The sequence below is a fragment of the Hibiscus syriacus genome, unplaced genomic scaffold (genome assembly GCF_006381635.1).
Source record: "Hibiscus syriacus cultivar Baekdansim isolate YM2019G1 unplaced genomic scaffold, ASM638163v2 tig00111338_pilon, whole genome shotgun sequence".
In the NCBI taxonomy this organism is placed as follows: domain Eukaryota; kingdom Viridiplantae; phylum Streptophyta; class Magnoliopsida; order Malvales; family Malvaceae; genus Hibiscus; species Hibiscus syriacus.
Genome location: NW_024063064.1, coordinates 5,033,034 through 5,057,998, shown reverse-complemented (window position 1 = coordinate 5,057,998; position 24,965 = coordinate 5,033,034). Strand labels below are relative to the sequence as shown.

Below are 24,965 nucleotides of genomic sequence, written 5' to 3'. Positions count from 1 at the left end.
AAGTAGCATATTGCCATCTCAGTTGAGTTTATTATTATTATTATTATTATTTCTTTTCTGTCCGGAGCTCATAATTTTAGCTTAGCTTAACCATTTAAGCTGTAGATGAGCAATTTCTTTGTTAAATGGAAATGAAATGATGCAATTACTTTTTCGTAGCATGTTTCAAGTCTCCTTTTTTTCCTCCCTCAACTAAGTAGTAAAACTGGTAATAATTTGATGTTTACAAGTATAATGTGCTATGATTTTGTGTTCTATTCATTGTTATTTCCTTTTGAGCAGCTTGTGACATTAGACTCTCCATAGTTTTTGCTTATTTCGGTTAATTATTTAATTTTGAACCCTGTAATATTTTCTCCTCTCAGAGGTTCATTAGCTAGGTTAGATTGTACACAATTCGCTGCTGGCTCATGGTGATGGAACGCTACACAAAAGCATTCCTATAGACTGTGATCGGGTAAGCCTTGTTTTTGTTGTCAACCTCAGGCTTATATGCATACATTTTTGGGGTTTTATATTGTATGTTTGAATGATTTTACCATCCATTCTGTCCGACCTTATTAGCTGTGTTTTTCTGAAATTGCAGAACTTATTGTGGTAGTATGGTGCAGGGATGGGTCATTGCTAGCCTTATAACCTGTATGATCAACGTTGAACATATGGGTGCATCTCCATCACAGGCAAAGGGTAAAGAGGGAAACCATGTTATTCACGAAGAAAGTACATCAAAAGAGTCGCATGAAATCGGTAGCGAATATTTACTTACAGGACTTTCAGAGAATAAAGACCAATGTGATCGTGCAACGACACAAAATGAATCAGCAGAAATTACCAATGGTGTTTCTTGCTCCAGCATTCACAAACCATCTTCTGAATATGTGGCTAGAGTTTCTTCCCCAGAAAATCGGGGACTGCTTCCTAGAGGTGGCAATGAGCATGATCAGACTCAAAACTTTTGCCCTCAGGAAATTGTAACACTTGAACACAGGCATCAGCATGGGTCTGAAGCTGTTCAAATTGAAGAATCGTGTCCTGTTAAACAATCAACACCATTTTCTAAAGGTTTGTTCGAGAATTCTATTACTGATAGTTTAGGGTTGTCACTAGAAGATGTTGGAAAGGACACTCAAAGTAATAAACTTTCAAGTCCCCAAAAAGATAGTGCAGAGAGAACAGTTGGTTTCGAATCTGGAAACATATGTAAAGAACTTAATGAATCGCCAGAGCAAGGACAACAGCTTGATTCTGAAAGTTTACCGACTAGTATTGAAGAAGGCTCTACTGATGTTTTTAATCAATCATGGCAATCGAATCCTGAAGATACAAACAAGAGCAACCATCGCAAGCTTTTACAGTTACCTTCTGAAGAAATAAACAATGTTATTCAGACCAGTAAAAGTTCACTTATTGATGAAGAAAAAAATGTTATTCAAACTAGTAAAAGTCATCTTGTTGATGAAGCAGCAAACAATGTTATTCAGACAAGTAAAAGTTCTCTTGTTGATGAAGAAGCAAACAATGTTATTCAGACCAGTAAAAATTCTCTTGTTGATGAAGCACTTATTGATGAAGAAGCAGACAATGTTATCCTGACCAGTAAAAGTTCTCTTGTCGATGAAAAAGCAAACAATGGTATTCAAACTAGTAAAACTTCTCCTGTTGATGAAGAAGCAAACAATATTATTATTCATACCAGTAAAAGTTCTCTTGTTGATGAAGAAGCAAACAATGTTATTCAAACTAGTAAAAGTTCTCGTGTTGGTGAAGAAGCAAACAATGTTATCCAGACCAGTAAAAGTTCTCTTGTTGATGAAGAAGCAAATCATGTTATTCAGACCAGTAAAAGGCCTCATGTTGATGAAGAATCACAAGATGTTATTCAGACCAGTAAAAGTTCATTTGTTGATCATTTAGAGTTGCCTCAAGAATTTGCTTTAGGAGATCCTAGCATTCAACAACTAGGGCTCAATTGTGAGGACATGGCCCAAATTTCTGGTGTAGAACAACATAAAACGTCTAATAATTTTGACCAAAGCAAGGATGGACGAACTTCGAAAATGATAAATAAGGAATCTATACTAAGATCTTTGACAAGCAATGACAATGTTTTGGCATTGAATTCACAAGAGAAATCTAAACCTAGTGAGTCGAGCAATAATTTGGCTGATGGTTCTAGTGAGCCGAGAAAAAAGAGAAAAAAGAGGAGGGAAAAAAGAGAAGTTGCTGATGAATATTCAAGAATCAAGGGGCATCTTAGATATTTATTGAGTCGGATAAACTATGAGCGAAGTGTGATTCTTGCATATTCTGCTGATGGCTGGAAGGGTCTAAGGTGTGTTTATTTTATTGTTCTATCTCGTATCTCTCAAGCAATGCTGTTTATGAGTTAATTGTGGTGATAATGTAACAAAAATCCTTTTTATATTGATGTTAAATCTGATATGCTATAGATTAAGATGATGGTCAAAGCAGTGAATGAGTTTTATCCCTACAACTCATTCCAACTTTAAAGATTGTCACTTTTGAGATTTGAAGAGTAGGAAAGACTTTGAAAAAAAAATAAAGTTGAAATGTTGGATAAAATGCAAAGATGTCACTCTTTTGGAACTTAAATCGATTCTTTACACATGTGTATGTCATCAGAGAAGTCTGATAGCTCATTTCCCCATTGATAGCTAACATGTGTTTACTGCTTGTGTAACCTTCAGCCTAGAAAAGTTAAAACCAGAGAAGGAGATTCAACATGCTACATCCGAAATTCTTCGACGCAAATTGAAAATCAGAGACCTATTTCAGCATATTGATTCATTATGTAGTGAAGGAAAGCTTCCCGAATCTTTATTTGATTCTGAAGGACAAATTGACAGTGAGGATGTAGGAGAATCGTAGTGAATATCATTTTTCTTATATCAGTAGCCATTTTCTTTTCGAAGATGTCTCTATTTGTGTCTTAGAATTACAAATGATTGGACATAAACTCTTCTATTTGCAGATATTTTGCGCAAAATGTGGGTCCAAAGACCTGTCTCCTGACAATGACATCATACTCTGTGATGGCGCTTGTGACCGTGGATTCCATCAATATTGCTTGCAACCACCTTTGTTAAAAGAAGACAGTAATACTTTCCATGTCATGTTTTGAGTAATAAATGGGTTTGAATTGTTTTATTGTCATTGTTTCTTTCCTTTTTTCACACCTTACCCTGTTGATATAGTTCCTCCTGATGATGAGGGTTGGTTATGCCCTGGATGCAATTGCAAAGTTGATTGTATTCAATTGCTTAATGAATCTCAAGGAACAAGTTTTTCTCTCACTGAAAATTGGGAGGTCAATTACATATTTTCTTTCTTTTCACTACTGCGACATATATATGTTCCTCACTACCATGCTTCTTCTTCAACAGAAGGTCTTTCCTGAGGCAACACTATCTACAGATGAAGAAAATCTAGACCCTAACTTTGGACTACCATCAGATGATTCTGATGACGATGATTATAATCTCGATGATGATGAAGATTATAATCCAGATGGTTCAGAAACCGATAAGAAGGGTCGGGGAGAGGAGTCAAGTTCTGACGAGTCTGATTTCACTTCTCCATCTGAAGAATTGGAAGTACCAGGTAATGTTGATCCCTATTTTTTTTTTTTTTGGGGGGGGGGCCTTCCATATAATAACTCAAAGGATGATGATTATGATCCTAATGGTTCAGATGATGATAATGTGGCTAACTGTGTAAGCTAAAGTTGGAATTTTACATTTGATTCTGAGAATCTTCATTCTATGTTAGCAGATGACATTTCTTCCCAAAAAGATGAAGAAGACCCCATGTCTTTGAATGATGAGCTGTTATCAATAATGGAATCAGGTTCTGGAGAAGATGGTTCTGTTGTTTCTAAGAAACGGAACAATGAAAGGTTGGACTACAAAAGGTTATATGATGTAAGTGTCATGTAAAGTTATATTATTATACAAGAGACGTAAGTCAAAGTCACTTCCTGTATGATTGAGGGTATATACAGGAGACGTATGGCGATGCTCCTTCTAGTTCCAATGATGATGAAAATTGGATCAACGATGCTGCTGCACCGAGAAAAAGGTTGAAGCGTGCTGCAGAAGCGGCATCAACATCGTCAAATGGAAATGCTTCTGAAAAGGGAGTTGCAACTCTATCTGGTTCAGGTGGTAAAAAACCGAGTTCATCAACACATAGAAGACTAGGGGAAGCTGTAAAGAAGGTAAATGTAATACACTATATGACTTTGATTACTCGTGACAGGATCAAAACATTGGTATACTCCAGCTTTTGCTTTGCGAAAACTGTAGCTTAATTGGGTTAATACTTTTATCTTCTTCTGAAAATCAATCAATTCGATCGATTTTTTTCTTCCATTTATGTAACAGAAACTCTATGAGTCTTTCAAGGAAAACCAGTATCCCGATCGATCTACTAAAGAGAGTTTGGCTAAAGAGCTAGAAATAACTCTCCAGCAGGTTGTAAACTACTCATGATTTTCCTCAAAAAATTTGTTAACCTTTAGTTTTTGGCTCATTACCACAAGTTTTTGCATTGTGCAGGTCAGCAAATGGTTTTGCAATGCTCGTTTCAACTATTCACCATATATTCATGAAACCTCAGCCGACAACGTTTTGGAAAATGATATTCCCGTAGGTCCTAATGAGAATTTGGAAGATCCAGATATACAAGGCAACTCGAAATGATCAACTGAGGGGAATTCTAGATTCAACGTTTTCATGAACTGATTTTTATAGGTAGATTTTTCTGTTTATATATTCATGTCTTGTTTGTATATTTTTATATACATTTTAATAGTTAATGTTTTGTATTATATACAGTTTGATACATTTAAGACTTTTTACTGTGATTTTGTATCTTAAATATATAATATTATTCGACATTTAATTCATCAAGTAACGCTCTGCGTTAGAGTTTCGCTCTGCTAGTTAGCACGACGTCTCTCGGAACGTTGACATGTCTCTTAGTTTTTCTCAGTTCTCTAGCGTTGCTATTTCGTTTTCCTGGTTTCAATCTTTTACTGCTTTAGTGATTCTTTAATGGGGGAAATAGACCAAGAATTGGAGGGACTAAATTTGGGTGAGGAGGAGAAGGAGACGTTGGTCTTGGAACAACCGAACAATGTAACACATATCTCGTTCGATAATTTTTTTGTCGGACGATTTTTCACTGGGAGTACAGTGAATTTTCAAGCCATGAGGATATCTGTTGCGGAAGACGACTATCGGATAGAGCAAAAATACAACTGATAATTTGAGAAAATAAAAATTGAAGATAAAAGAGACACAAAATTTACGTGAAAAACCCCTAAATAATATAGGGTAAAAACCACGGGCAACGGTAGAAGAATTTCACTATGAGAAAAATAGGAATTACAACCTCTCTCGATCTACCAAGGAGAAAACAATGATAATTCTCTCTTGATAAAAAAGAGAAAACAACTCTCAAGAAACTCTCTAAATTCTTTATAGTATTGGAAGAAAGCTAGAATGCTTTGGGATGGTTTTGAAGCTAAATGAGCTAGGGTATTTATAGTTAAAACTTAAGGACTAATCTTGTAAATACCCTAAAGTGAAGGACTAATTTTAATTATCCTTTTAATTTTTTCAACAAAAGTTGGCTGCCTAATTTTGTTCAAAGCAGCCGGCTGCCAACCAACTTATACTTTCAACAATCTCCCACTTGAAGATTTGATTGGAACAATCATATCTTCACACCATTCTTTCTACCTTGTACCATCATGTTGCTTACGTTTCTGACAGGCCACAAGAGGATCGACACCAAGTAAATTTATCAGCGTTGATCGCCTTCGTCATGAAATCTACTATGTTGTCTTTGGTATGGATCTTCTACATATCTACCGTCCCTTCTTCCACATTCTCACAAATGAAATGGTATTGAACTCATATGTGCTTTGTCCTTGAATGAAATGTTGAATTCCTTGCTAGATGCAAGGCGCTTTGACTGTCACAAAACAGAGAAACATGCTCTTGATTATGCCCAAGCTCCTCCAATAGCATCTTCAACCAAATTGCTTCTTTACTGGCTTGTGTAGCTGCTACATATTCTACCTCTGTTGTGGATGTAGCCACAACTGACTGCAATTTTGAAACCCAGCTTACAGCTCCACCAGCAACTTTGAACACATATCCTATAGTAGATTTGCTTTTATCTAAATAATCTGCATAGTCAGAATCTACATAACCATTGATTAGTAAGTTTGATCCTCCGTAACATAATGCAATATTTGAGGTCCCTTTGATGTATCTTAGGATCCTCTTTACAATATTCCAATGCTCTTTGCCTGGATTCGCCATGTACCGACTAACCACTCCCACTGCTTGTGCAATGTCTGGTCTTGTGCATATCATAGAACATTAAACTTCCCACTGCTGATGCATACGGCACTCGAGACATCTCCATCTTCTCTTCTTCACTGCTAGGACTCATACTGGAGGATAATTTGAAGTTAATAGGAAGAGAGGTAGAAATTGGCTTACAATCTTGCATGTTGAATCTTGATAAGATCTTCTTCAAGTAATTCTTTTGTGAAAGCCAAATCTTCCTATTACTTCTATCTCGGTGAATTTGCATCCCTAGAATCTTGTTTGCTGATCCCAAGTCCTTCATTTCAAATTCCCTAGCCAGTTGTGCCTTCAATTCTGCAATATGATCTTTGTTGGGTCCTGTAACCAACATGTCATCTACATACAACAGCAATATAACAAAATCGTTATCACCAGACCTCTTGAAATAAGCACAAGGGTTTGCGTTAAGTATGTTGTATCCAAGGCACATAATGAAGGAATCAAATCTCTTATACCAACACCTCGGAACCTGCTTTAGACCGTACAGAGATTTGTTCAACCTGTAAACCAAGTTCTTCTTTTCTTTTTCTTCAAAACCTTCAGCCTGGAGCATGTAAATCTCTTCTTCAAGATTTCCATGAAGAAAAGCTGTTTTAACATCTAGCTGCTCTAGATGTAAGTTCAATGTAGCACAGATTACCAAAACTACTCGAACTGTTGCTATTCGAACCACAGAGAAAATATTTCATTGAAATCAATACCTTCTTTTTGAGCATATCCTTTGACCACCAGTCTTGCACGATACCTCTCAACTTGATCGTCACCATTTCGCTTGATTTTGAAAACCCATTTGTTACCAATTGGTTTCCTTCCTTGTGGTAGTGGCACAAGGTCCCATGTATTATTTTTATGAAGGGCTTCAATTTCTTCTTGCATCGCCATCATCCACAGTGAAGCATCTGAGTTGTTTATTGCCTCTTGGTATGTTGATGGCTCACCGTCCTCTGTTAAAAGGTAGTATGTAACATTTCCTTCGATAACATAATCTGAGTGCCAATTGGGACGTCTTCTCACACGATCTGATTGACGAGTTGTTGGAGCTTCAGAACTCTTTGGTTCTTGTTCATCATGTGCTGGTTCTGCTTCAGAATAATCTCCTTGTTCAACCTCTTTTTCCACATGTATTTGTGTAGTCTCTGACTTTTCAGTGCTATCATCGTCTTCTTTTCTTTGTAGCTTATCCTCTACAAAGATGACATCCCTGCTGATGATCACTTTGCGGGCAGTGGGATCCCACAAGCGATACCCCTTTACTCCATCAGCATACCTCAAGAATTTGCATTTCCTGGATTTAGATCCAGCTTTGAGATTTCTTGGGAGTTATACATCACGTACACAATACTTCCAAATATATGGAGGTTTGAATAATCAGCTCATTTTACCAGTCCACATCTCCATTGGTGTCTTCAGCTCTATTGCAGTTGATGGAGCTCGATTCACCAAATAACAGGCGGTATTGACTGCTTCTACCCAGAATGATTTTTCTAGGCCTGCATCCCTTAACATTGCTCTTGTTCTTTCTAACAAGGTTCTGTTCATCCGCTCTGCCACTCTATTTTGTTGAGGAGTGTTCGCCACTGTGAACTGTCTTTTGATGTCTTCTTTCCTGCAAAAGTCATCAAATTCTTCGCTTGTGTATTCTCCTCCATTATCTGTTCTGAAACACTTGATCTTATTTCCATAATCAAGTTCCACCCGCGCCTTGAAGTTTTTGAAAGTTGAAAATACGTCTGACTTCTTCTTGATAGGGTACACCCAACATCTCCTGGAGTAGTCATCAATAAATGAGACAAAGTATTTTGCTCCACCTAGGCATGTAACTGGTGCTTGCCATACGTCATAGTGAACCAATTCTAGAACACTTTTGCCTCTAGAATTTGATTTGTTGAATTTCAACCGGTGCTGCTTACTTGTTATGCAATGGTCACACAAAGGAAGTGTTACCTTTGTTAAGCCTGGAAGTAGGTTTTGCTCCACAAGGAATTTTATTCCTTGTTTTGACATGTGTCCAAGTTTCTGATGCCATAGCATTGCATAATTTGAACTACACGAGGCAACAGAGGCTTCTGCTTCTAGCAAAGTCTCTCCCTTCAGCATGTACAAGTTTGCTGCTATTTTTTCGCCTTTCAGCACCACAAGCGCTCCACGGAACACCTTCATGATTTCTTTCCGTGTTTCAATCGTGCTTGCATTATTATCCAACAATCTGTAGGATAATAATTTTTTCTTCAGGTCTTTCACGTGTCGCACATCTCGAACAACTTTAATTGTTGCGTCATACATCTTCAATTTGATGGTTCCCACGCCAACGATCTCTAAGGCATGATCATTGCAACTATACACAGATCCTCCTGAGACAGGTTCATAATGATGGAACCATTCTCTTCTTGAAGTCATGTGATATGTTGCTCCAGAATCAATGAGCCATATATCTGCAAATCGTTTTCTTCCTTCCACGGTGGTTGACACTTCACAGATAGAGCATCTTCATCATCTGAAGTGTTTGCGATATTGCCTTGTGGATTGGAGTTTTTATTTAGACTCCAACAATCCTTCTTCAAGTGACCATTCTTTCCACAGTTGTAACACTTTAAGTTCTTCTTGCTCCTCGACTTCGATCTACCATGTTTGTGACTACTGCTTTGGCCATGTTCTATTGATCTCCCTCTCATCGTTGTCATCGTTGTCAACGCTTCTGCTTGTTGCAGATTTACTTGTCTGTCTTCCTTGTTCTTGCGCTGATTTTCTTCTTGTAGAACAGTAGCTGCAACGTCATTGAAGACTAGACTGGTGACATTACTGTTTGTCAAGTTGAAGATGAGTTGATCATACGAATCTGGCAGACTTTGAAGTAGAAGTTCAGCACGTTCTTGTTCTCCTATTTTACAGCTTAAGGATGTAAGCTGAGAAAATAAAGTGTTCAGTGTATTTAAGTGTTCCGTCACTGAAGTAGATTCTGGCATACGGAGAGTGTACAATTTTCTCTTAAGGAAAATTTTATTGTGCAGCGATGTGGCCTCGTACAGTTTGGTGAGATGATCCCATATCTCCTTAGCTGTCTTTTTCTCTTCGATGCTTGACAATACTTCATCTGCTAATGCTAGATGAAAGTTTTCCATAGCATTCTCGTCCATTTCGATCCATTTGTTGTCATACGTGAAATCTATCGGTCTTTCACTGATAGCTGTTAGACAACTGTCTTTCCTCAGGATAGCCTTCATCTTTAATTTCCACAATGAGAAATTTCTCCCATTAAATTTTTCAATATCAAATTTCGTTGTCATAGCTTCTATTACGGATAGCTCCCACTATTTCACTATCGTGAATAGTTCTTTGGAACCTTCAAAGAATGGGTAATACCTTTTTACTTTCTTATGTTGGAGGATCCACCGTTTGGTGGCAACCACAAAGACAATAAGACAGTTATTACACATTCTAATCTGGCTCGGATACCAATTGTTGCAGAAGACGGCTATCGGATAGAGCAAAAATGCAACTGATAATTTGAGAAAATAAAAATTGAAGATAAAAGAGACACAAAATTTACGTGAAAACCCCCTAAATAATATAGGGTAAAAACCACGGGCAACGGTAGAAGAATTTCACTATGAGAAAAATAGGAATTAAAACCTCTCTCGATCTACAAAGGAGAAAACAATTATAATTCTCTCTTGATAAAAAGGAGAAAACCACTCTCAAGAAACTCTCTAAATTCTCTATAGTATTGGAAGAAAGCTAGAATGCTTTGGGATGGTTTTGAAGCTAAATGAGCTAGGGTATTTATAGTTGAAACTTAAAGACTAATCTTGTAAATACCCTAAAGTGAAGGGCTAATTTTAATTATCCCTTTTAATTTTTTCAACAAAAGTTGGCTGCCTAATTTTGTTCAAAGCAGTCGAGAGGGAATATTTCTTTTTTGGCTTTTCATGAAGAGGATATTGATCGAATAGTCAAGGAGGGTCCGTGGTATTTCAGTTCTCACCTGTTGGTTCTACACCGTTAGAATGAGGGGAAGGATTTGCTGTTAGTTTACCTTAATTGGACTGATTTCTGGGTGTTGGCAAATGATCTGCCTGTAGGGTTTATATCCCGTCAGGTTGCTACACAGTTAGGTAATTTTCTTGGGGCATTCATTGACTACGATATCTCGATTAAATATCTGGGTTATAGAGACAGTCTTCGAATTCGGGTTAGGCTTGATGTTCGTAAATCGTTGAAAAGGAAGAAGAAGATAGCATTGCCTAACGGCCTATCTACATATACCAATTTTCAATATAAAAACTTAACTTTTCTATTTTTTTGTGGAAAGTTGTGTCACGGCGAAAGTTTTTGCCCTCTGCGTGTTTTACAGGAGGAGGAGGAGTTAGTGTTTCAGTGGGATCTTTCGCTAAGAGCGCCAGCAAGGAGGAGATGGATGGGCACAGGCCCGTGGTTACGTGATGACGATACGACTAATGATCATAAGGAGGATTTCTCGAAAACTGGGACATCCTCCAATCTAGGTAGCAATTTGAAGGGATGGTCTATGAAGGCTTGGACGACCAAAGTCAATTCGTCAAAGAGGGTGAAGGATGTAGTGATTACTCAGGTTGAAGAGGAAAATTCAATAGAAAAGGGTGAAAATGCAAAGAGGTAAAAAAGTGTTGGGAAGGATTAGATTTCTAGTGTATCGGCACGCCTGTTGCCCCAGGCCAGTCGGAAGCAATGAAACTTTTAAGTTGGAATGTCCGAGGACTAGGGATGCCTTGGACAGTTCGACATCTCTGGAATATACTGAGAGATGCTAATCATTCTGTAGTTTTCTTTATAGAGACAAAACTACAGTGTTCAAGATGGAGAAAGTGAGGAAGTCTTGTGGCTTCATGAATGGCATTGAAGTAGAGTCGCAGGGCAAGTGGCGGATTGTGTTTCGCTTGGAAATCTACGTTAATGCTACTTTACGTTCGTTTTCTAGTTCACATATTGATTTCATAATTACATCAGACTCTGATGCATTTACCGAGAGATACACGGCGTTTTATGGAACCCTAGTGGAAAATCGTCGATCGAAAACTTAAAATTTACTGTGAAATTTGAATGATAGTCCAAAGGTACTGTGGTTAGTCATTGGCGATTTCAACAAAATTTTGTTTTCTTTTGAAAAGGAGGGGGCTTAATTCGAGGTAAACGACAAATGACGGCTTTTCGTGATACAACTGATGAATGTGCGTTATCAGATGTGGGCTATAATGGTGTCTGGTACACTTGGGAGAAGGGTCGGAGTGTCGCAAATGACATCAGGAAGCGTTTGTATAGGGGTTTGGCGAACGACTCCTGGAAGCAATTATTTTTGTAGTATTCCCTGGTGCACTCGTTTTTGGATCACTATCCTTTACAGCTGGAGACCACTTCTTCCAATATCGAAGAAGCTGGCACTTCCATTTTGAGGCTGCCAGATTGCTAGAAGATTCATGTGAGGAAGAAGTTAAACATCCAAGGGGTCGGTTATTGACAAGCTAAATCAAGTTCGCATTGGGTTAGATGCGTGGTTCAAGCAGATTTGCCATACTAAACGTATAATAAAATCCGACCTTCAACGGAAACTTTTTGATCTTGTTGCGCAACAACCAACGGATGAGGTTTTGGGTGAAATAGTTGACACAAAGTTGCAGATGAACTTCGAGGTAGACAAGGAAGAGTTGTATTGGGAACATAGAGCAAGGGTTAACTGGCTGAAAACGGCGACAATAAAACTGTTTTTTTCTCACCGTTGTCGACTCAGAGGAGGAGGCACAATAAAATCATTTTCTTGGAGTCGGGTTTGGGTGAGTGTGTTGATATTGATTTTGGTCTAGAGGCCCTTGCACGAGATTATTTCAACACTCTTTTCTCTACATATGCGAAGCCGATGGATGGGAGGATCTTAGAAGGTATTAAGCCCATGATTACTAACGATTTGAATCAGGAATTGCTCGCCCTTTTACTTATGAGGAAGTCACTCAAGCAGTTAAAACGATGAATACGTTAAAAGTGGCAGGGGATGGATTAGGGGCCCTTTTCTACCAGAGATTTTGGCACCTAATTGGACATGAAGTGGCTGAATTTTGTTTTGTTCTTGCTCAAGGTCATCTCGAAATGGAGCTGGTAAATCACATGTATATTGTTCTTACTTCGAAGGTGGAGAATCCGAGGATGCTGTCTCACTTCTGGCCAATAAGTCTTTGCAATGTGATTTTTAAAATTGTGTCAAAGATGCATGTCCTTCGTATGCAGTGTTCTCTAAGTTTGTGCATTGATGAGACGCAGAGCGCTTTTGTTTCGGGTAGGCTAATCTCGTATAAAATTATTACTGCATACGGACTATTACATTATTTATGAGAAAGTGCGAGGGCCAAAAGGTATACTTTGCGTTGAAACTCGACATGAGAAAAGCGTATGACAGAGTTGAATGAGGTTTTGTTTGGGCGATAATGAGCAAGATGGGTTATTCTTTTGGATGGATAGACATGTTGAGATGGTGTCTGTTCAGTTTTTTTATTTTTTTTGTCATCAATGGGGTTGTAGGGAACCGTTTTACTCTGGAGCATGGTCTACGATAGGGTGATCCTCTTAGCCTTTACATTTTTCTGATTTGCAGTGAGGGTCTTTCGGCCTTAATTCGTCAAGAGGTATTTTCAGGATACTTCTGAGGTGTTCGAATCAGTTGGTATGCTCCTTACGTATCCCACTTTTTTTCGCTGATGGCAATCTAAATTTTGGGGAAACAATAGTGGCGGTAGCTTTCTGAATTAAGGACGTTCTTCGGGTTTATGGTGGCTGTTCAGGGCAAGTACGAAATTTTGACAAGTTAGGAGTTTTCTTTAGCACTAATGTTACCGATGCAAACAGGTGCGATGTTCACCGTATTCTAGAAGTCTCTGACTTTTCAAATCTAGAGAAGTATCTGGGTCTCCCGACCATAGCGGGACGCAATAAATGGGTTGCCTTCGCTCACCTGCGTGATCGATTTCATTCTCGTATTCGTGGTTGGAGTGTCCGACTACTCTCTCAAGGTGGGAAGAAAGTTTTCATCAAAACGGTGCTTCATGCACTTCCTTTGTATTCAATGAATGTGTTTCTATGGCCAAAGAGTATGTGTGTCGAGTTTGAAAGCATTATGGCTCAATTTTGGTGGCGTAAATCTGTAGATTAAAGGGGCATTCACTGGTGTACCTGGAAGATTCTTAGTCAACACAAAGAATATGGTGGGTTAGGCTTTAGAGACATGTCAAAATTCAACATCGTTTTTTAGCGAAGTAAGGTTGGCAACTGTTAACCAGCCCGTCTTCCCTTGTGCACCGTATCCTTCGAGCTAAATACTACCTTATGGGTAATTTTATGGGTTCCAATCTTGGTTCGACCCCCTTCTTACATTTGGAGAAGTATATAGAACGCGAAGGGGCTTTTGGAAGTTGGCATGAGATGGCAAGTGAGATCGGGCAATTTCATTTCCATTTGAAACGATTCCTGGCTCCCAAATAGGGTGCCTAGTCACGTTGCTTCCCCCACATAATTCGGCGGTAAATAAATTAGTTGATTTAATTGAATCGGGAATGAATGTGTGTGTCGCGTCCATCTTTCGGTTGAGTCCGAATTGGGCTTCGACTTGAATTGATTGGGTTAGAGTCGTCATCGACCATTTTAAAAATATTTAGGCAGACCGAACACCATCTTACATGATCTGTGTTTTACCAGAAATATGTCGGGTTCGGGAGTCAGTTACGGTCAAGAAAGATTAACACCTTTGAACCGCCCTTTCGATACAATTAATTGTCGGTTGTCTTAATTTACGAAAATTAAAATTAAAATTTAAAATACTCGATTCAAATCATTTACCTTTAATTAATTAAAATAGTCCATATAAAAGAAAGTAAAAAATGTTAGATTAAAAAATATAAATACTAAATAAATTAAAGAGACAAGAAAATAAATTAAGCGAAAAATATTAAAGAAATCATTATATGTTGCACATGTTTCTTGGTAGGTCTCTCACGTGAAACTACTATTTTGTACTTGCACAACATATTACTAGTAAAAACACATGCTACAAGAAACTAGTACTCGCAAACACTCATAGCTTCTAGATTTAACAATGTGTGAAGCCCAATTGAACTTCAACCAATAAGAAGAAGAAAATCCTATAAAATCCAAATTAAAGCAGGACATTTTGAAGCAAAATACAAAATAGTTCATATCAAACTTAAAGAACCTTATGCACGAGCAGGAACAACAACTCCAGGACGAAGAGCCCAACCAGGCTTTGGCATTTCATCCTTGCGTCTAATGAAGCACTGAGGTGGGTCACGGTTCCTCCTGTCAGTGCGGGATCGGACCCTCACAACGTGGGAATGGATCGCGCATGAAACACAGTACTGCATCTTCACATACAGCTTGGACAAAGTGTAAGAGTCGTAGACGCAGACTCTTTGGACATCCCTGACAGCAACTCTTTGACCACCGTCAATGGTGTATATGGAAGCGTTAAGGATACTAGCGGCGGCACCAAGACCGAAAGCAACGCGTGCGACGTAGGTCAAAAGAGAGACAGCAGCTTGGTCGCTTCCTCTTTGTCTCTCCCTTTTGCTTACTTTTCAGTTGGGTTTTATGCCTCTCTAGCCCTTTTTTCCTCCCTTGGATCCGAAGTCTCTCATGTAAGAACCAGGAGCTATTGTTGTTCCCATCTTTTCTTTTTTCTTATTGAATCACCCGAAGTCAGATGCAGTTCAAAGCAAGGAAGAAGAAGGGCTGAGTAGCAGTAACTGGAATGGGATAAGAAGATGCCATAGATGAAACCTCCTTAAAACCCCAAATGAATAATAATAAAAATAACCATTTTTTATATAAATCCTAACACTGCACTCACTGCACCAAGATCTTTAGTAACATAGATTTGAGAGAAGCTCTTTCTCCACTTGTTTGGATTTTTTGTTGGCTCAGTTGGCTACTGTTTCGAAAGAGAGATGATTAGCAGAGTGTTTTGAGCTTGAATATGATAAGAATTCAAAAATGCTTCCTCCTTCCAGTTGTTAAGGCCCCTCTAATTATAGGGTGCCATCCGCTACTAATGCGCCGAGGCCGTTGAAGTCTCTTCAGGGTTGAGAAATTTAAGGTCTTCACTTTCATTTTCCACGACATTTGTTCCCTGATGGTTGTATGCAAGTGGTAGTGGAGTAGGTGGGTTGATTTGTTGTTTGTTTTTCAACAGAACGTGGGTGGCTGAAAAAAATAGTAAAAATAATAATAATAATAATAATAATAAATATATTTTTAAAACCCGAACAAAAACGGGTGTCTACAGCTGCCCCTCTTTGCACATTCTTATGTTAACAAGGATAGGGCAAAGACGAAAAAAAGATAACCAGTTTTTTCTGTTTCTTTTTTTCATATTTGATTTGGGGGACGACACTACTCATAGGTGATGAAGAGGTCTGGTCTTCTAAGGGTGATAAAACGGTTCCTGTGACACTAAGTCGATCCATTGGGCACGATATATTTATTCGTGAAGTTGAAATCATGGGTGACTCCTTCGTTGTGAAGTTGAGTTGAACTGTAAAATTCTGAGCACGATATCATTCGTCATGAAGTTGAAATCGTGGACCTCTTGAGTGCGATAACCCTCGTTGTGACGTTGAGACTGAGCTTTAAAGCATTGGGAAGTAGCTCCTGGATTGTCTTCCAACCCAATATACTTTGTTGGGAAGCTGAAATTTAACCTGAATGAATAATGTTTTTTTATTACTGTGTCACAAATGACTCCCTCGTCTTGAAGTGGGGTCAATCTTTTGGGTACGATATCCTTCGTTGTGAAGTTGAAATCTTAGAATGGCTCATTCGTTGTGAAGTTGAGCCTCGAATTGGATATCCTTCGTTGTGAAGTAGAAATCCAATCCAATGATGAATGTTGCTGGTGGGCACGATATCGTTCGTTGTGAAGTTGAAATCGTGGATGGCCCATTCGTTGTGAAGTTGAGCCTCGAATTGGATATCATTCATTGTGAAGTTGAAATCCAATCTAAGGATGAATATTGCTGGTGGACATGGTATCCTTCGTCGTGAAGTTGAAATCGTGGATGGCCCATTTGTTGTGAAGTTGAGCCTTGAATTGGATATCCTTCGTCGTGAAATTGAAATCCAATTTAAAGATGAATGTCACGATATCTTTCATCGTGAAGTTGAAATCGTGGATGACCCATTCGTTGGGAAGTTAAGCCTCGAATTGGATATCCTTCATCGTGAAGTTAAAATCCAATCTAAAGATGCTTGACACGATATCCTTCATCGTGAAGTTGAAATCGTGGATGACCCCTTCGTTATAAAGTTGAGCCTTGAATTGGATATCATTTGTCATGAATTTAAAATCCAATCTAAAGATGAATGGCAGATATCCTTCATCGTGAAGTTAAAATCGTGTATGGCCCCTTAGTTGTGAAGTTGAGCCTTGAATTGGATATCCTTCGTCGTGAAGTTGAAATCCAATTTTAAGATTAATGTCACGATATCCTTCGTCGTGAAGTTGAAATCGTAGATGGCCCCTTCGTTGTGAAGTTGAGCCTCGAATTGGATATCCTTCATCGTAAAGTTGAAATCCAATCTAATGATGAATGGCATGATATCCTTCGTCGTGAAGTTAAAATCGTGGATAGCCCCTTCGTTGTGAAGTTGAGCCTTAAATTGGATATCCTTTGTCGTGAATTTGAAATCCAATATAAAGATGAATGACACAATATCATTCGTCATGAAGTTGAAATCGTGGATGGCCCCTTCGTTGTGAAGTTGAGCCTTGAATTGGATATCCTTTGTCGTGAAGTTGAAATCCAATCTAAGGATGGATGTTACTGGTGGACACGATATCCTTCGTCGTGAAGTTGAAATCGTGGATGACCTCTTCGTTGTGAAGTTGAGCCTCGAATTGGATATCATTCATCGTGAAGTTGAAATCCAATCTAAAGATGAATGTTGTTGGTGGACACGATATCCTTCGTCGTGAAGTTGAAATCGTGGATGGCCCTTTCATTGTGAAGTTGAGCCTCGAATTGGATATCCTTCGTCGTGAAGTTGAAATCCAAAGTTGCATTGTTTAAAGTCCGATATCTTTTGTGTGAAGTTGAACTTGACTCTGAATAAAACTGGAAAGTTATTTGTTGAGTCCAATATCCTTCGCTTTGAAGTTAAAATTGACTCTGAATGAAACTGAAAGGTTGTTTGTTGAGTTCAATATTCTTCACTGTGAAGTTGAAATTGACTCTAAATGAAACTGGAAAGTTGTTTATTGAGTTCAATATACTTATCTGTGAAGTTGAAATTGACTCTGAATGAAACTGGAAAGTTGTTTATTGAGTCCAATATCCTTCTTTGTGAAGTTAAAATTGACTCTAAAAGCTACAAAATTATGTATGCAAAAAATCATTATTGTGATGCTCTTAAATATGTCTAAGATACATGCAACATGAATTAATTTTGTTTTATCTCTTGGATGGAGCCTCATTCTTGTCTGCTTGCTCCTACATGCGGAGGAAAAGCCTTCAGAAGATATAGTCATTCACATCTGGATGTTGAATCCCCAAAGATGCCCCAATATTCGATTTTGATCTCCAAAGATGCCTCAACATTTGATGATTCAAAGATGCCCTCATCGTTACTCATCTATTGCTTCAGCACTGACTCTAAGGATAAGCTTTATGTCGGAGAGTCACATGTCAAATCCGAAGATCCACTTTAGAAAGATTGTCTTATTTGAAAAGTGTTTTTATTCTTCTTTTATTTTCAAGATATGAAAATATCAAACAGAAGATTTTGAAAAAAATGTTTAACCAAAGATTTGAAAATATTGCCCCTTTCTAGGTTTTACAATTGACAAATCATAAAACAAGAGTTCATTGGATATCAAAGAATTAATTACACTGTTAACCCTTCAATAAATTATAGCTATTTGAAAAATGTCAAGATCAAAGCTATCTTTGGGAAATGGTAAGGAAATGATAAAAAAGTCTCAAGTTACTTTGTTTGGTCAAAAGTTTGACATTCATGTTTCTTTGATGCTCACTGATTTGATGGGGTAGCTTGTATGCTCCTCTACTGCAAGTATTCTTCGATTCCCAGCTCTCATGGTTACACTCGGATTGTGTCAAGGAATTTGTGCGATCGCCTCAGTTGCACAATTTTTTTATTCGAGCCGTCTTTTCAGGTTTTCAACTCGATTCCTCCTTTGGTTTCAAGACATCATTCAAAATTTACGTCTTGAACCCCCATTTTTTATTTTTCTCTATCATGCATTAAAGATTTTAGAAAACTTTTTGCAAATAAAGATTAATCCTGATGGGCGGGATGAAATCTGAAGATAATCTCTTCTGTTTAGAAATCCATGTATGATTAGAAGGGACTTTTAAGGCACATAATGTAGGTCATGGTTCATGGTTATGAAAGAAAAGGATAAATAGGTCCAAACAAGTGTTTTAGGGTATTGAACCAAGGATCAATTTATTCTGATGCCTTCAATCCTGTCTTGATCAATTTGAATCTGCTCGTATGTGTTCCTCTTGATTTTCTCTGGATGCTCCATGATCTTCGAGTGAAGTGATTCTAGAATGATTGTGCTTGATCAATCTCATAATTTGAATCTCGACGCGACATTTGAATATAGATAATCTTTGCATATGCGTCTTGTTTTCTTTTTTACTTCACTTTTCCTTTGTTTTTCTCTTTTTTGCTTCATTTCTCTTTTTGTTCTGATTGGATCTTCGCACTTGGCATTTAGTTTACCTTTTGGTATCTCCTCTGGATTGATGTCTTCACTCATGTGAGCAGATTTCTTCCACCTTGCCCCCCAGTGTAGAGGGTGATCCTTGGTTAGGGTTTAATTAGAGAAAAAAATAATATATGCTCAAAAAGGGACAACAAGGGATATATATATATACATATATGGATAAATACAACAAATTTGTTCATCATATCATACACAAAAGTCCTCACATAAGAGGTATCCTCAGGGGGATAGATTTTCAGGATTAATTATATTCACATGAAAACAACGTAATTAATGCATGATAGAATTATTTCGAATGAATCCTTCTTTATGCTTCTTGCTCCCAACATGTCTCAATGTTTAGACTCATTGTGAGATGCCCCAAGTTGTGTCTTAGAAGAATGCTCAGATGAACAACTCAATGCCTTAGGTTTTATTGGAAAAAATATTGGTTTTACGTCTAAAAAGACGATGGTGTGACTTTATTAACTCAAAGGTATGGGTATGACTCTTTGTATCTTCATGAATTATTATGGGTAAAGAATAGAGGGATTTTTTAGACAGGATAAGAAATGTCTGATCTTGTCATATGTCAAAAATCTATAATTCTTGAAGAATTAAAAGAATCCTTAATTTATTCGATATTCAAAGAACTAAAGATTAAAATTTGTTCAATTATTCCACCTTAGAAGGTAACATAAATTCACTCGTTTAAAAGATTAAGCTAATATGAAAGATCAAAACGTGTTCAAACAAAACAATGCTCTCAGTGCAATGGTAGATGCAATGCTCCCTTCTTTGATTGTCCATGCCCTTAAATCTATCAGGTTTTGGATCTTGTGCTTCAGTGCCTTACAGTTCTCATAGAAATATATGGAGCTTCCTATGTGGTAATTGCACACAGCTTCAACATCATAATCCGTAGGAAATGGGAACTCTTCTCTTATATCATCCTAGAAGGCTCAATCCTCCAACCTATTGAACAAACTTCCACCGTACTGATTTTAGTTTTTTTAATTGTTCAAATCTTGCTTCCATGTGGTGTCACATGATTAGGACCACTTCATCGAATCCTCCATGAATTAATTTCATGTTTATGAAAATGTTTAAAAATGAAATGTAGATGCAAAATGTAAAAAAAACATGAAATGTTCGAAGCATTGATCCGAAAACATGTCTGTTATTATAAATAATCTTTATTGGGACAAAAGTGTTATTTCTTAAGAGACAAAAAACCACCAAGCCTTCTAGACCCCGAACAGCTTCTGACAGTTTGACTCGTCTTCTGTCTTCTTCTATCACCGGTTGAATACCCTGTCCAACCGCTTCGGATTCCCTGGCCAAACAATGCAAGTGATGAGCTACTTTTTGCACTTTTTTCTGAAGTATCGAATGATTTCACCTTTGTTGAACATGTTCCCTAACAGAAACACCATTAGAGCCTTCCATCGATAGGAGTTATCCGAAGTTTATTTGCTTGTTTCTTGAATTTGTCAATAATGACCTCTAATTTCAGCTATCGTTTTTCTCTTGTTGTCTTTGAAGGGACTCTCCAGGTCAGTAACCTTTTTCTCATCTTGCTTCTGCAACCTTTGCCAACCTATGTTTGGAAAGTTGGCTTTTGATGTATTTGATTGTGGGCACCACGTCTTGAATGTGACACATAATTGCCTTGCAGATTGTCCTCTTTTTCCTTTTGATTCTTTTCTGACCATAGCCGAACATTTTTTGTTTTTCATCTCTTGTATTACAACACTTTGTCCATTAACGCAAACTATTTACATTTAACGAACATGTTTTTGTGGATCAACACCTCTTTTGAATTATGTAAATGATAAAAATGAAATGAAAAAGAACAAAATGAAGGAAAAAGTCCTACCCCAAATGCTTATTATTCCTTACCCGACATGATCTCTATCCCGCAAGTTAGTTTTGAACAAGTCCTAACCGCAAAAATTTCTAGTTCTCATGCTTTGAACAGAAAATAAAGCAGGAAATAATCTCAAAATAGCCTAGGGTTTGAAGTGAGATTTTGGGGTGGGCTCTAATTACATGTAGTCTTCCGGTTTAGGTTCTAAAAAGGGTACTCAAGTTCTCCTTGCTGGTGCCCCTTAGGCTTGCAAGACCTTTAGTCCTAAGCCCATTACAAGCTTATGTGGACTAAGTTAAACTCGAGAGGATACATTCACTTATGCCCGCACGATGAATAAATTCACACGAAGACATAAGGAATATGAATCCCGAAGGCTACTTGCTAGGCTCGCATGGAGAATAAATTCTCACGAAGGCGTCGCTTTCACCCCCACTTAAACAGGGTTCAGAGCTCGGGTATAGAGCCTTAGATGAAAAACACGTTTGACAAGCTAAAACCACTCAAAGAAATCATCAGTACAACTATTTATTTGAAAAATAATAAAAGATAAATAATTGGAATCGAATAAATAAATTAAAATTTAAACTTGCAATTTTCGCTCAAAAAGACAACTGAAAATTAATTTCAGCCTGACTCACTTACTTGTCCCCAGCAAAGTCGCCAAGCTATCGCGACCGTCTTTCGGTTGGGCCCAGAATTGGGCTTCGACTTGAATTGATTGGGTTAGAGTCGCCACTGACCTTTTTAAAAATATTTTGACAGCTCGGACACTATCTTACTTGATCTGTGTTTTACCAGAAATATATCGGGTTCGGAAGTCGGTTACGGTCAACGAAGGATTAGCACCCTTGAACCGCCCTTTCGGTACCAATTAATTTGTTGGTTGTCTTAATTTGCGAAAATTAAAATTTAAAATACTCGAATCAAATCATTTACCTTTGATTAGTTAAAATTGTCCCTAACAAATAAAAAATGTTAGATTAAAAAAAAATACTAAATAAATTAAAGAGACAAAAAAAATAAATTAAGAGAAAAAATGTCATGTTTCTTGGCAGGTCCCTCACGTGAAACTACTATTTTTTTACTTGCACAGCATATTACTAGTAAAAACACATGCTACAAGAAACTAGTATTCGCAAGCACTCAGAGCTTCTGGATTTAACAATGTGTGGAGCCCAATTGAACTTCAACCAATAAGAAGAAGAAAAATCCTACAAAATTCAAATTCAAGCAGGACATATTTTGAAGCAAAATAAAAAATAATTCATATCAAACCAGTGTTTTGAAAGCCGGACAGACCGGTTCAATTGGTTCAATTGGGAACCGCTGTCTGATCCGGTTCATTCTACACCGGTTAAACTGCTATTAGTGAACCGGAAGGAACCGTTGAAACGGCTTTGAACCGTTCAAACCGGACCGGACCGTGAAGCGATCAATCAGTTCTGTTTTTTTCTAAAAAAATTAAATCAAACGTCGTTTGTTAAACGAGCCGAGTAGAACTCGAAAACTTTAAAAGCAAGTTCAACTTGACTCAAAAACTCATGAGCTAAAAATTATCAAGTTCAACTCGAACTTGAAATATAATATTGAAACTTGAACTCAAAAAGCTCGAACTCAAAAAAAAATTAGAAGCTCGATTGAAGCCTGAAATTCGAGCTCGATTGAAGAGAAAGAATAGTTCGCTCTGTGCTCACCAAAAGGCTCCATGATTTTGAATGTCAAATTACCTCTATTATTTATAGAAGTCAGTTGGGATGCTCTTCTATGTTTCTTAGCAATGTGGGATTGTTTTGTTTTCATATTTTTACTCTTTATACTTTTGTGATGTTCTTCTATGTTTCTTAGCCATGTGAGATTTTTTAATAAAAAAATTAAACCAAAAGATATCATTTTTTATGATTTTTTAGCCCTAAATTTATTTTTTGATTATAGTTATATAATTATATTTATTATTTAATATGTTTTACCTTAAATATTATGTCGTAGTTGATTTGAATCATTTTGTTTCACTTGATTTTATGGGTTTTAACTTATATATATGTTATAACTTGCTTTGAATATGACTTGTGATATAAAAAATTGTTTTTTATTAAATGTTTTTTATATTTTTATTTAATTTTTTAAATAATTAATTAATTATGACATCGTCCTGTTCTTTCGATCGGTCTGACCGGTTCTTCCGACCGATCTGACCGGTTCGACCGATTGAACCAGTGAACCGGTAGCACGGCCGGTTCGTTGACCGGTCTGGTTCTGAAAACCATGTATCAAACTTAAAAGAACCTTATGCACGAGCAGGAACAACAACTCCAGGACGAGGACCCCGACCAGGCTGGCCAGGCTTTGGCATTTCATCCCTGCGTCTGATGAAGTGTTGAGGTGGGTCACGGTTCCTCCTGTCAGTGCCGGATCGGACCCTCACATCGTGGGAATGGATCGCGCATGAAACACAGTACTGCATCTTCACATACAGCTTGGGCAAAGTGTAAGAGTCGTAGACGAAGGCTCTTTGGACATCCCTTACAACAGCTCTTTGACCACCGTCAACGGTGTATATGGAAGCGTTGAGGAACTGGCAGGAGTACCGAGTATGAAAGCAGCGCGTGCGACGTTGGTCAAAAGAGAGACAGCAGCTTGGTCGCTTCCTCTTTGTCTCTCCCTTTTGCTTACTTTTCAGCTAGGTTTTTATGCCTCTCCAGCCCTTTTTTCCTCCCTTGGATCCGAAGTCTCTCATGTAAGAACCAGGAGCTGTTGTTGTTCCCATCTATTCTTTTTTCTCATTGTATCAACTGAAGTCAGATGCAGTTCAAATAGGAAGAAGAAGAGCTGAGTAGCAGTAACTGGAATGGGGTAACGAGATGCATTGACGAAATCTCCTTAAAACCCCAAATGAATAATAATAAAAAATAACCCTTTTTTATATAGATCCTAACACTGCACTCACTGCACCAAGATCTTTAGTAACATAGATTTGAGAGAAGCTCTTTCTCTATTGTGTTTGGATTTTTTGTTAGCTCAGTTGGCTACTGTTTCGAAAGAGAGATGATTAGCAGAGTGTTTTGAGCTTGAATCTAACTCCTTCCAGTCGTTAAGGCCCCTCTAATTAGGGTGACAACCGCTTATAATGCGTCGGGGCCGTTGAAGTCTCTCCAGGGTTGAGAAATTTAAGGTCTTCACTTCCGTTTTCGACGCCATTTTTTCCCTGATGGTTGTATGCATGTGGTAGTGGAGTAGGTGGGTTGATTTGTTGTTAGTTTTTTAACAGAACGTGGGTGGCTGAAAAAATATTAAATAATAATAATAATAATAAATAAATATATTTTTAAAATCCCGATAAAAACGGGTGTCTACAGTGTAAAACGAAGTTCTAGTTACAAGTGTGTTCAATGAGGTGGAGGTGGAACAAATACTTAGTATTCCTTTATTCAGTTTTCCATTAGATCATCGAGAATGGATTACGGAGAAGTCAGGTTTGTTTACTGTTTGAAGTGCTTATGGACTCTTGTTATGGGATGGTAATTTTTCACAAAATGCTATAGCTTCCTGTAGATAAGTCTGGGCGAGTACTTGTCAACGAAAAATCAAACTGAAGTTGTGGAAATTCATCCATAATTGCATTCCATCGTTAGAGAATCTATATGAAAAATGGATTATAGTGGTAATTGTGTTGAATCTGGGCCACATTATTTGTGATTGCGATTTACCTCAACAAGTATGGATTAATTTGCAATTTCGATGGCCTTTGGAAGTCTTAGTGATGAATTGCACAGATTGGTTACTTTGGCTCTTTTGTCATTACAATGCAAATAGGAATGCTGAGATTTTAACTACCATATGGGCGTTATGGTACGCTAGGAATATTCGTTTTCATCAAGGTAGAGTTTTGAGAAGAGAAAATTACCTATTTGTTTCAAGCCCAATGTAATGA

The 24,965-nt window shown here is 37.7% G+C and overlaps 2 protein-coding genes and 1 pseudogene across 2 annotated transcripts; 1 reads left to right on the top strand and 2 right to left on the bottom strand.

Moving 5' to 3' along the window:
- The first annotated feature begins 641 nt into the window (after positions 1-641).
- LOC120158996 lies at positions 642-4,742 on the top strand (annotated as a pseudogene).
- A 9,890-nt stretch (positions 4,743-14,632) lies between these two features.
- Positions 14,633-20,613, bottom strand: LOC120159027. The gene is made up of 3 exons (XM_039169709.1): positions 20,567-20,613; positions 20,435-20,500; positions 14,633-14,999 (listed from the first exon to the last, which is right to left on the bottom strand). Exons 1-3 carry the CDS (start codon positions 20,611-20,613, stop codon positions 14,633-14,635), a joined length of 480 nt encoding a protein of 159 aa, XP_039025640.1.
- Positions 20,614-23,321: 2,708 nt separating this feature from the next.
- On the bottom strand, positions 23,322-24,232 carry LOC120159025. The gene is made up of 3 exons (XM_039169708.1): positions 24,154-24,232; positions 23,780-23,913; positions 23,322-23,609 (listed from the first exon to the last, which is right to left on the bottom strand). The coding sequence occupies exons 1-3, from the start codon at positions 24,230-24,232 to the stop codon at positions 23,322-23,324; spliced, it is 501 nt and encodes a 166-aa protein (XP_039025639.1).
- Between the last annotated feature and the right edge of the window lie 733 nt (positions 24,233-24,965).